A 12,918-nucleotide genomic window follows, 5' to 3' on the forward strand; every position below is an offset into this window, starting at 1 on the left:
CCCTCTGACCGGTGGGCCTCTGTCCCCGAGGTTCCCTCTGACCGGTGGGCCTCTGTCCCCCCAGGGCAGGGCGGGGAGCGGGGTGTGTGGAGGGCAGTGCAGTTTCTGCTCGTCAGCCCTAAAGCGCTGTTCACCCAAATACTCTGTTTTAGAAAGCTGCCTGCCATCATCAGCCTGCGCCTGGCACTCCATAAAATCAGCAGGAACACCATGCAGGGCTGGACCGTGGAGCTGTCTGGTCCAGGCACCGGCAGATTTCGCCAGAGCCGTTCTCAGGCCCCAGCCACGCAGGGACCGGAGGGGCCCCCGGGGTGGGACGGTGGTGGGCTGCCACTGGCTGCAGGGCAAATGGAAAAGGGGTTTGGGAACCCCCTCTCTAGAGGATTCTACCCCCCCAGAAGGGGCGGACTCAGGAAACCATGGCTGGAGCTTCCCCTGAGCTAGGGGCCTGCGAGACAGAGTTTTCCTTCCGTCCCTGTTTACCCGGGTGGAAGTGTGCAAACAGACTGCAGGTATGTCACCCTAAAGCACAGCTCACTTGCAGTCCAGGAGGGGAGAGGGGGTGGGCAAGCTGGAGCGCTGATGCTAATTCAACTCATGTCTCTGCCTAGTATCTGCTCCCCGAGCTCTGAGTGCCAGTTCATCGCCTTCAGCGGTGTCCATGAAGGACTCTGGGCTGCCAGACCAACCTTCCCTGTCCCCCCACCCCCGGTGTGATGAAGACAGACGTGACTGCTCCCACGATAGCATCGTGGGCCACCGAGCCCACGTCTCAGCAACACCCGCACTCGTCTCCTCGGGCCAGAGTGCCGGCGCTCCGATCCTTCTCAAACGTGCCTTCGATTCTCTCACCCAGCCCGGGACTCCCCGGCAAGCCAAGATCCCCGCTCGTGTCCGCCCAGCAATGCAAAATAAGCAAAGGAGCGGGCGCCCTAAATGACCGACCCCACGCAGACCCGCCCCGGCCCAGAGTGTGGGGGGACAGACACAGACACTCCACAGCAGGCCCTGTGAAGGAGGTCCATCTAATGACAGCATCAGGAGCGGGCGAAGGTGCCAGGTCAGGCGACACGGACGCAAATGCCACCGAGAAGCCGAGCCGGGTTCGCACGGAAGGAGACGTCCACGGCCTCACGGGCGTGGGCCGGGCGTGGGAGCGCCGCAGACGAGGGGCGGGGCGGGGGCCTGGGCCACTTCCCTTCGGGACCACAAGCACGCAGGACCCTCGGCGGTCTGGGCCAGCAGTCTGCAGGGATCTAACTCCCTACTTACAGGCCCAGGACCTGCTGTGGCGGGGACAGGTGTGAGCCAGCCAGCCCCGCGCAAGGAGAATGCCTCCCTCCTGGAGCGCTCCTTGCCAGCTGTCGACGACACGCAGTCCGGGGCCGGCTGGCCCCCAGGACCAAGGTGGTGTCCCCAAGTCACGGACCTGTGTGTGGCTGGTGGGGTGGGGAAGGCCCTCTCATCAGCTTCAGGGGCCCGGGGAGCCGAGAGCGTATGTGAGCCTGTGTGGGCAGGGCAGCAGGAACAAGACAGCGTGAGCACCCGGCCTCTTGGGGTCTGCTCCTCGGGAAAAGGCTCCCCAGGGGTTTTCACAGTGATCCCTGACTTTCTTAGAAGATGAAAAATCACAGTCTCAGAAAAATCGAGAGGAAATTTATGGTGGATCCTCCTCCCCCATTTACGATGTGGTTGATGATATGGTCTGCTAGATTTCCTCTTTGGTTCTAAAATGAATTAACTAAAGCCGTATACACTGATTGATCGATTCCAACTGATTAAGTACGGCCACAGGGACGGAAGCACTCACAGACTTCATTGCTAAAATTTCTTCGACGTCTCGGCTGGAGTCCCGAGACACTTTCTTGTAGCTGAAAAGATCAGTGGCACCTGCCCCAGCTGCCCACGGAAACCCGCTGCTAATTCACCTCGCGGGAGAGGAGAGAACTCCGGCGGGAGCCGCAGAAGGTGGGACTGGGCGCCTGTTGTTCTGGCAACAGTCTGTGTGCTCAGGGGAGCCTCTCACTTCGTGGAAGCCGTCCCCCCTCTGCTGGGGTAAAGGAGCCGGGGGAATCCCTGGGGACACTGCGTGGACAGTGCGACAATGGCCAGGGCGGGGGCTCCCTGACCATGACTTCCACCGGCAGGAGAGGAAGGAGGGAAGGGAAGAAAAGGAACCAGGCGCAGGCTGCTCAAACCTTCACCAATCTTTTTTAGGGGCCGGTGTTGTCAGCCAGGCCATAAAATCCAGAAGGGCAGGTTCTCCCAGTTCCAGGCTGAACCCGGGGTTAGGAGCTCAGAGCCTGGACTGCAGCCAGCAGGGCCCAGACAACTCAGTTCTGAGGAGCAGAGAAAAACCCTGCCGTATATTCAACCCCTGGCAATGTCTCCGAGCTTTTACAGCCCGTGTAGACTGGCAGCTGGCTAGAGAAAAGGGAGGGCTTTCTCTGCCCGGCGTTGCCAACTTAGCGCCAGGACCTGGGAGAATACATCAGACCACTGGCTTCTGACAGATGGCGAAACTGGCATGAATTGTTTGGATGAGTCAAGAGCCAGGACCTTCTCGGCCACTGTGTGGTGTGTCCAAGCCAGGGCTGTATTTTCAGGCATGTTTTCAAAAACAGACAGTAAAACAGTAGAGAGTCTCAAGAACACTCAATAAAATGTACTGAAACTTTTAAAGATTCAGTGAAGAAGATTAAGACTAATTGTCCAACATAGTGAGAATCATCTGGTCTCCTTGTCATGGGAAGCAAATTGCAAAAAGAAATCTGGCAAACCTTGACACTTACACTCGAAAACTTGAAAGAAGTACTGAACCACTTGTTTGGAGCAAAATCAAAAGTCAGATCAAAATCACATAATTCAATCAAGTTGAGTTTTACAGCTAGAGAGAGAAATGAGGAGGCCGAGTCAAAGGGGATTCGGGCGGTTCATTCCGTCTGGTGGCACCAGCCACCGCCTCTGCGCCCCTCAAGGCCCACGATACACCTGGCAACCGTGGCCGGGTCAAGCGTTCGATCGGCAACTGGTACTTGGGTCACTTATCAGCACTGGTGCTCGCGGGAAGCACAGCCCTGCAGGATGGACACTGCCCTGGATGCTCCCGGCCTGGTGTCTCTCTGGGCATGCGCAGACAGCCCACCTTGGGCTGTAGCTCCTTTACTCATATGGGTTTTATGCAAACTCAAGGGCATACTGGCACGGATAGGCAGCCAAGTGCAAACAATCCACACCTTGGGGAAACAGCTCACTGTTCCCCAAGTAAACACAAGCACCTATTAGTCACCCACTCAAAACAGAAACAGCCAATGAGGGAGGAGAGACAGCCCTCCACGCCAGGAAAGGAAGCACGCTGCTTTCAAAATCCCGTTCTGTATTATCACCGACCGACCGAGCATTGCCAGAAAAAGCCTCTGCAGCTCCTGATGGGGAAAATCACTGGCGTGGGTCACTCAGTTTCTCACACTTTATAACCAGGCCTGACACACAGACCCAGCTCGATGCACACTACGGCCATCATAGTGTCCCTGGGAAAGCGACCAAAGCGACCTCAGCTGTCCATTCCTAACTGTAAACACGCGCGAGAACTGACTTCAGATGGTCAGCCGGGCTGCTGGGCCTGGCCCAGGCAAGTGGGCCTTTGTTTTCTGTTGGCTTCTCACCCAGCCTGCCAGCCACACGTCTGCAGCGTCAAGATGTTTTCTGAACACACATCTCTGAATCATAATGTGAATTCCATTTAGCGAAAGGCGGGGACTTCTAATATAACAAGTGAACCCACTTCATCACTTAGGCTTTTATACCCTATTGCCTCACTCACGCCTGCAAGAAGTGGATAGAATTTTCTTTGCATTACCCTATCATTGACACAGTCAGTACTATGAATATATAGTTTCAATATATGTTCCATGAGTTTTCATTTTCTTCGCCTATGATTCTATTTTGGAAAGTGCTCCCCACCTCTGGGAGAGCAAAACCCATAACCCAAAGAATCAACCTGCCTTTACTCCCCGCCCCTTCTCGACCAAATTCCTGAGGAACACAGATTTTCTTGTGTTTTGAATACCTTCACACAGAGTGGTGTTTACTCATGTTTCCATGTACCTTTATTTTTTATTTCCCTAGCACAAAGTCATCTAATGCTACTCAGGTATTCTAAGAGCTTGGATGATACTCAAAATCACTTTTATTCGTAAAAAAAACACCGAGAAACAAAAATGAGCGTCAGAAAAACTACCCAACTCCCTCAGTTAAGCATCTAGTATGACTGCTACTTCTAAAGCATGACGTAAGCTCTTCCAGAGAAGTGTTCGAGCGTGATATCGGACAATAATTGGAAGCCAGAAGTGACGGTGAAGGGCCACAGTGCCTGGTTCTTCACTAGGTTTTTAGAGGCGGAGCCAAAGACAAAGAAAAACAAAACGATTCTAGTGAGGAGGTAACGGGTCCCCTGGGTGACCCAGTCATTAGTATTATTGGCGAGTAAAATGTTCACTGGGTGCAGCTCCTCACCCCGTGTGAAGGCATCTGAATTGCACGGAGTGGGAAAGCAGCTGCCATCAGACTGACTGTACCCGACGGGCCGGCGTCACTTCGCCCTGTCTTACTACAACAATGAGCTGCCTCAGGCCTCATTTAAATAGCACATGCTACAAATCCCTTCGAATCACCAGGCACCATCACCCAAGCTCTGCCCCTGTCACAGATGGCAGGGAACCCCCTTACCAGGTTTCCCTCCCATGTCAAAGCAAGGACCCCAGCCACACAATCCTAGTGTTCCGCTTTCAAGTTTTACATTTTAGTAAAGATCTGAAGGGCTTCCTTGACATTCGCACTTCATGTTTTGCAGGTTTCAAATCAGTCTCGCACCAATTCAGTAATAAAAAAACAACCCTGTAAAGCTAGATTCCATTTCAAACAGTAAGTGTTAAATAAATATTTTTTTCCAGGAGCTTGACATAGCAATAACGACAAGAAGAAAGGGCATTTCTAGGCATCTTGTGACTGAAACTTCTAGAAGTTTGGAAAGGTGGCCCTGTTGCCATGTAAATACTCATGTTCCCAGCTCTGTTGACAGGCACTCACCTCTTCCACTGCGACCGACAAACCTGAGGTCGTTAAACCTCGCCACTTGGTTTTTCATGGCGGCGGTGGCATTTCTCAGTTCGGCTGAGTAGTTTTCATCATTGCCTGCCATCACTGTGACCAGGGTACCATCTGGAACATCCCCCAGAGCCACCACCTAAACACCAGGCAAGGGACAAAGGCACACATTGCACGTCACAAGCGTTTGCCTTCGTGGATATCATTGTTCTAAAGTTAACGATGTTGTGCATCTTTGTGGTCTGCGAAGGAATTGCAGTCAACGTTAAGCTCACAGTGGGAAGGTTTACTTTGAATTCCATCATGCATCACTGAATGCACATTTTCATATCATAAAAAATTTCCCCCAAATTCACCTACTAAGCTGCATGTGGTCACGCAGCACAGACGAGCAAGCCTCTCCGCGGCGGTGAGGCCTCTCACGCGCTCCTGATTTCACGTTTCAGACACCAGGATGCTTGTGCTGGCAGGTTTATGGCCTCGCCAAGGACCCCTAGTGATGACGCTCACGGAGTCACCTTTCTGTGCGTAAAATTTATTTCTGCTAAAATTAAATTCCATCTTTAGACCTGAAATGCTGGCGACCCTTGAGCAATTCTAAGTGTCTCTTTGCAGCTCCAATCTCTCCTCCTCCTCCTCACTTCCATCCTCTGATTTTTTTTTTTATTAACTGTGAACTCTGACATACTGGCCTCTCCCTCCTCACCCCAAAAAGTATTATCAGAACCCTCCTCTTTGCTTATTACTAATCACCAAGTGCACAGACCTCAAAGGAATGTTCACTTTGATGCAAAACTTGGAATCAGAAGAGGAACTATGTTGCCTTTTCATATCTGGGAGTGTGAGATGTGAGAACTACCTGCTGATAGATGTTTTCTCCAAAGCCAGCTGACCTTGACAGGAGCCTCTTTCATGTAATTGAAGAGGAACGGACTCTGATCAGTGCCACTGAAGAAAACTGGTAATAGGGATTAATAGCAGTAACATGTGCTGAGGAGCAGGGCCGGCCTCTGCCTCCTGTAACAGCCTCCAGCTCCTGGGCATCCTCTGGTCCTTCTAGAAACTATGTTCTCTTGTGGGCATTTATGTTCGTGCTCTCCTTTCTGTTCTGAAAAGTTCACAGCATTTCAAGTCAACCATGTGGTGCTGGTTCATGTCTTTTCCGAAGTTTCTGAGAGTACTTTCTCAGAAGAGAAGGTGGTGTCATTCCTTCCAGGGGTCGAATCTTTTTTGTTTTGGAGGGGTGAGGGTAAAGCATTCTACACTGATTATTTCTCAGCCCTGTCTTCTACTTCTTGATGTTGCCTAATTGGGGGTCCTCTTTTCCTGTCTGTAAAGACGGCTGTCAGAGGTTGCAAAGCCAGGGTTTCCAAAAAATCCTATTTCAGTAGCCACCACCCCCGGCCCATCACCCGGGTCCACCTGCTTCTTTCACTCATTATGATGTTCAGCTCCTGGGTGTGAGGAGGGTGACAGGGGCATGAAACTCACCCTAAGGGGTGGAGGTAACCCCAAGACAACACCGGGAGAATAGGCTCTCCGACAAACCAAACCGTAGGCCTTTTCCTCATCTATTTTTATCCAACTTGCAGTCAACAAGGTCTGGGCCTTTTATCTTTCCCTCTAATCCTTTCCATCCAATTGTTGGACATGTTTTCTATAAAGGAGATTTAAAAACACAGCTATTTACTCCCCAAGCACCCTCTAATTAGGTATTTAGTTCCCATTTATAAGTGTGCTTGTTGTCATTTAATTAAGAGCAGTAACAGGACAATTGCCCTTTGTTTCAAAAACATCATTGAAATACATCTCCATCAGCCGTGTAGTTATTATTACCATTTTCCCTAGTTCCACGAAATATGCTTGCTGTATTCTGCCCTCTTTAGGCTCTGAAAATTTCCCTACTTTTTTTTTTTTCTTCAGCATTTTCACTTCCCTATGTAGAACTAGCTCCCAGTGTTGAAATACCCTCCTGGAAGACGGACAAACTGTTACTTCCTCGTGCCCCCTCCCCTGCGACAGCGTGGCTTCTTGAATCTAATTTAACCTGCCGTACGAATACTGGGACTGGTTTCCAAACTGAATAACTCATTGTTGAGGCAGATTCTGCAAAGATGTTCAAATAAGTAAGCCTTGTTTTCTAGCTACCAGTGTGTACCCCAAAGCAGGCCGAGCGAGTAGGTCCAGCACTATCACAGTGCTCCAGGCCCAGCCTCTCTCATCTTTCCCAAAGTACCCTTGGTAGAATCCGGCCAACTCCAGAAACCTTCGCTGGGTAGGAACAAGTCTAGAATAATGCAATGCTAAATAAGAAAAGCTTGTTGATGAGGGAGTTTAAGACTTAAAAAAAAAAAAAACAAACCAGGAACTTAGCTCTTCCAGTCTTTAAAATATCACAGCAGCACTGAAAGATAGCTGGTAACCAATTGATTTGGCCTTTTATCGAACTCGGGCGGGGGCGGGGGGTGTCTTTTAGTGGGGGGGAATAGGGGAATACGAAATCCAGAAAAATTAGATTAATAATCTCTATCAGTTAATCATGAACAAGCATACTTAGACAAGGCCGAAAATATTTTTTTCAGTTAAAAACTAACATGTCTGCAAATTTGACACAGATTTCTTCACTGCTAAAAGGAAGGCAATTTTCAAAATCTAACTTCAAACAGTTAAAAAGAAGTAACTGGAATGAAAAGCTATAAACAATGGGTAAGGAGACACAAACATTTACATTTTAACACAGGCCAAACAGACAAGAAGGGACTTGTTGGCCAAAGCATATCTCATATTTTGTTTTACTTCTCTGTTTTTAAAGCATCAGGAAGTTGGGCAAAATATCAGCCCTCCTGTATAGCATACGCGCCTCCCAATCCTGCTGGGGGCTGGCCTGTTTCACAGTTAAAATGAGCATTGTAAACCCACTCTAATTCAGTTGGAATTGCAGTTACAATTCATTTATTTCAAATCCCTTAATCTTCCAGTGTCTCCAACAGAGCTATGGAGTTGAACTTTGAATACAGTCCAGATGACATTTACCCCATAGCTAGGACCCACGATCTTGCCGAGGGAAACAGTATTTATTTCTGTCTTAAATAAGGAATATGACCGGCAGCACCCCAGAACGCACCCCAGAACTCTGAACTTGCTGCTGGCGTGTTTACACCTTTGGACACTGGTGTGCTTGGGCATAAACAAACTAATATTACAGTACGACAGGAAAGCCCACGCCAACCAGACAGCTTTTCAGCCTGCTTCTACCCACAAAGGCAAGTTTAATATTCTCCTCTAAAGTAAAATATGTTTCTCTCCTGCACTGAAAAAAACAAAGGTGTTTCAGGAGAGAAGTTGAGGGGGGCGGGTGGTGGGGAGATTTTCAGGCCCAGGATAAACAACTCGGGCAATTATCATCTATTTTAAGGAAAACACATAGTCTAAAACCTCCCTTTGGCTTCAAAGATTAAAGCAGCGGATTTACCCTTAGAATTTCAACAGATTTTTTTCAAGAATCACTTAACATCGCTTTTAATCAATATCGCCAAAATGATATCGTGGTTTCCCCTTTTCTCCTTCTTCTTACAGAGAAGGGCATTCTTCACTGGTAGCCTTCAAAAGATTCTCCGAGGCTTATCTAAAACCCAAAACTTAGAGTAATCACTTCTGCAGAAATGACCAGGGATGTGGACGGGCACGTAAGAGCAGCGAGGCCCCTGACGCACGGTCAGCCACGCAAAAGAATACAGCACGTTTTGAAGTTCAGTCTGTTTTCTCCCTCAACTTTGCACGGGGTTTCCTCGCTGAAAATTTTGTCTGTGCTTTCCTGCTTCCCCTCTGCAGGGGAATTCTCCTCCAGGAAGAGGGCCTCTCTCTGGGGCCGGGGTGGTGACAGGTCCTAATCAAACAGTCTGAATTCTGTCTGTCCTTCCCTTCCCCCTCAAAGGCTCTCAGGACCCCCTTGCCTTCCCCCCCCCCCCCACAAGCAAGGTCTTTATGCCTTGTTCTTTTAACAGCCTATGAACAACCCCTTAGTTAAACAGATACGATTTTGGGGGAGTGAATTTTAGAAGGAAACCTCCATACTTATTGAGATTTCTGCTAGAAAGTACTGTCTGGCTCATATAGAGGAACACACACTTGTCGTGTGGTGGCTTGAGAAGAACCATTGCTCCGGCTCCTGAAAGAGCCTTTATCAATCACTTCGTGTTTGGGTGTGGGTCTCCTGGTTAAAGAGAAGTGATCCAGAAGCTTTACCCCAAAGAGAGCCATAGATGCCCCAGAACTCCTCCTGTGTCAGGGGCAGCCTGGCTTAAAAGACCTTTTAGCTTCTGATCAACATGTCTCCTTTCCTCTGAGTTTATCTGAAAATGACCCCAGGGCCCAACCAGGCTCACCCAGGAAGTGTGGGCCCACCTGCCTGCTGGGTCTATGTAAAGGGCTTCAGGGTGCAGATGATTTACAATGGAAATGGGCCCCCAACCCCAATCTGCATCACTGGAGGAAGGGACTGGAAGGGAAGAGCCCTAATTTAGCCTCATCCAGTCCCCTCAAAACCTCTCACTTTCTGAAATTGGAGGCAACTCTACAGACATTGCCAACTGCACATTTGTTTTGTTTTAGAAATCATCATCTAAATCTGGAAGGTGGGTAAAGCTTAAAAAGAACTCTGACTGCACTTAAAAAAAAATGAACATTAATTCGCTAAACCCTGGAACCAGAAAAAGCTGATATTAATCTCCCCTTAAAGAGAAGAAATATTTTACTAGCTTTTTTTTTAAAAAAGAATCTGCTCTTTACTGTTTTTTTTTTTTTTTTTTTTTTAAACCCGCCTTAGTCCTTTCAATGAAAAGGAACTGACCGATGGCCTGGACTGCACTACAAGACTGTGCTGAAACCCACCCTAAGACCCAAGTGCAGAATCCCGTTCCTGCTCCATCTGCCAGAGTGGAGCAGTGCTTGTCTGAAAACGCCCGGGGTTGTTTATACATCCCAGTTGAAGGCCAAGGTTTTTAAAGGCAGCTCAAAGCGAGGGCCAGATCAGGGATGAAAAGTGAAGGAGCCCTCTGCAGCTGCTCAGCCCTGGCAGCCCGGTCCACGCCGCCCCCTCCTCGCCCAGAAAGGCGGCCGGGTCAGCCCCGGCTCCGGGAACCGCCTCGTCACCTTCCGATGCCCCGGGCTCAATCGAGGTGAGCCTGAGATAACGTTCGAGAGGCTTCCAGGAAAAGAATCAGGATTCGCTACCGAGGCGTCTGGCAGGAGCTGGCTAGAAGCTCGCAAAAACTCGACAGAAAACTTTTGCAAACTTATCTCCGCCCGCCATGGACTTTGGACATGTTAATTCCTATAAGGCTGTTGAAGATGGGGTGGGGGTGGGAAGCCCTGACAGTGTTCTCTGGTCAGTTTATTTTCACTGACCCGAAGGCACAAGAGTATCTCGTCTTTTCTTTCCTGCCTCCATCTGCGTGTCAAGCCAGAGAAGCACGAACCAGGCTCGTCCCTGCTGGCTTAGAACTTTCCCCACTTTGTACCAAAGCTAAGGATCCCTGCCAGGGAGGTCCGCGGACGTCTGGGGGGGGGCCTCTGGGCTTTTTTAAGCCGCCCCTCTTGCGGCTGCCCCCGGCCCCCAGGGTCTCCGCGGTAACGCAGCACCCCCGCATCCCAAGCCCCGGCGGCGAGGACCGCGGGCCGCCGGGGGGCAGCGCCGGCCCCTTTCTAGATCCAGGCCCCGCCCGTCCGGCCGCTGCCCTCCGGTAACGTCCCAGGCCTCCGCCGGCCTCCCGCCACCCGCTCGCGACCTAGTACCTTGAAAGCGATGGGCAGGGTCTTGTTGCAGCGCCAATGCGTGGGCAGCACGGAGCACAGGAAATTGGGGCTGTCGGTGCGCACCAGCTCGCCCGGGTGGTCGGCCAGCACGTCCACCATGCTGCGGTCGCCGCTCCTCAGCTTGCCGGCCAGGGCGGCGCCAGCGTCCGGGGCGCCCAGCGGCAGCGCCTCGCTCATCTTGCCGGGACTCAGCGCGGTGGAAGGCGGCGTGAAGCGGCGGCTCGTGCTGGCATCTACGGGGATACGCATCACAACAAGCCGGTTGAGTTAGGACTCTGTAAACAGTTCCTACCGGAAGGCGACAGGGGCGCGGGTCTTCAGCAAGCAGCTCCCGGGAGCTCAGCGCACAAGTTCAAGGGGCTTTTATTGCTGCGGGGACGCTGGGGGAGGGGGGCTGAGTTCTAACAGTCCCGGAGGGGGAAGTTCTAGTTAAGCCGATCGGCCGCTGACCCCGGCCGGGCTCCGAGCAACCGACCGCCTAGTGCTTTACAAACTGGGAGACCAGAATCCGAAGTCAAACGCCTAGGGAGAGACTGGCGGCTTCCCGGTCTAGCCTGGAGAGTTTTAAGTTCAGTCTTTGGCTGTTACAAAAGTTGCTGGAGGCAAAATCCCCGTGCACTTCTAGAGTGTTAATGCGGAGAGCAAAAAGACCGGCAAATACATAATTTGGACGTTCCAGCGGGCAGTCGTCTGTCACTTTCTTCCCCCCCCCCCAGGTGACTTTTGCCTCACGTCTCAACACAAGACAAGACACACGAGCGTCTCCCAGAAACAACGACACTTTTATCATGCAAAACTGGCTTCAGCCCTCAAAAGCAAGAGCTTCCACTTCCAAAGGTTGTGCTAATGTATGTGCATATATATATAAATATATACATATGCTCCACTTCATAAAATATTAACAAGACAATCTGTGGAGAATTTAAACACAACAGAAATCCATTAATGTTGCTGCAGATTTTTTTAAGTAGCCTTGAAAATCAGCTTCAGTAGTTGGAGAAGGGCTGGGCTAGAAGTACTTGTCATGTTCTCGCAATAAATTCTGGCAAAACGCTCAGTTCACCGAAAAAAAAAAAAAAACCAAAAACAACCAAAAAACCAAAAACAAAACAGCTTTTCAAAGCGCTCTCGCTAATTTAAAAAAGAAAATGTCCAGGTCGGTGGCACTCGAGGTACAGCTCTCCACATCTGAAAACTTGGGGTTGGGGGTGTTGGTTAAGTTTGCGGGTGATCCTGTGGCTTGGTGGGAGTGGAGGAGCGGCCGAGCACACGCACGCAGACACGCACTTTTCCGAAGCCAGACACTGCCTACATCTACCCGGTGAGTCAGCCCCGACTGGGGCGGCAGCGAGACGATCTTCCTCCAACGTCGTCCCAGCGCCAGCCGCTTAACTGCCGGACGCGCAAGTGCCCACATTCACCGCGAAACCGCAGCAGGTGGAGCGGGCCCGGCGGGGCGGCTCCGCAGCGCAGGTGGCAGATCGAAGCCGACCCGAGGCTCGAGTTACACACGCACGCACACCGCCACGCACAAGCCACTGTACAGCGCGCTTTCTCCTGCGGTTGTCAGAGGGCACAACCGGGAAAAAGTTCACGGCCAGGAAAGAAGTTGAACCATCCAGCCAAGAAACCAATTCATTCAAAAGTAGAAAGAAAAAAAAAAAATCGAAGCTCCAAGCCAGGTAGAGAAGCGGCCACGCTGGACGTCCTGCTGCTGGCCCCGGGGAAGCGGTGCCTGCCGGCGCAGGGCCGGGCAGCGTGGTGCCCTCGCTGGGTCCGGCGGCGGGGCGCCCGTCCCGCCTTCGCCCGCTGGCTCTATGAATGAGAGTGCCTGGAAATGAACGTGCTTTTACTGTAAGCCCGGCCCGAGGAATTCCATTCCCTCAGCTCGTTTGCATAGGGGCGGCCGCCGGCCAATCACAAGCCTTTCCGGTATCAGCCAGGGCGCGGTCGCGGCCACCCGCTCCTGGAATTGGCCCGCGCGCCCCCGCCGCGCGC

At 51.2% G+C, this 12,918-nt stretch overlaps 1 protein-coding gene across 1 annotated transcript in view; it reads right to left on the minus strand.

Annotated features, from left to right (window-relative positions):
* Positions 1-12,918, minus strand: part of RUNX1 (runt-related transcription factor 1) — an 86,422-nt gene that overhangs the window by 70,538 nt on the left and 2,966 nt on the right. Inside the window, exons 2-3 of the mRNA XM_012730857.1 lie at positions 10,900-11,153; positions 5,089-5,245 (exon numbers count right to left, since the gene is read on the minus strand). Coding sequence (XP_012586311.1) covers positions 5,089-5,245; positions 10,900-11,153 — 411 coding nt within the window. The remainder of the gene's footprint in view (positions 1-5,088; positions 5,246-10,899; positions 11,154-12,918) is intronic.

The sequence above is a fragment of the Condylura cristata genome, unplaced genomic scaffold (assembly GCF_000260355.1).
Source record: "Condylura cristata isolate star-nosed mole 26May11 unplaced genomic scaffold, ConCri1.0 scaffold00003, whole genome shotgun sequence".
NCBI classification, from domain to species: Eukaryota; Metazoa; Chordata; class Mammalia; order Eulipotyphla; family Talpidae; genus Condylura; species Condylura cristata.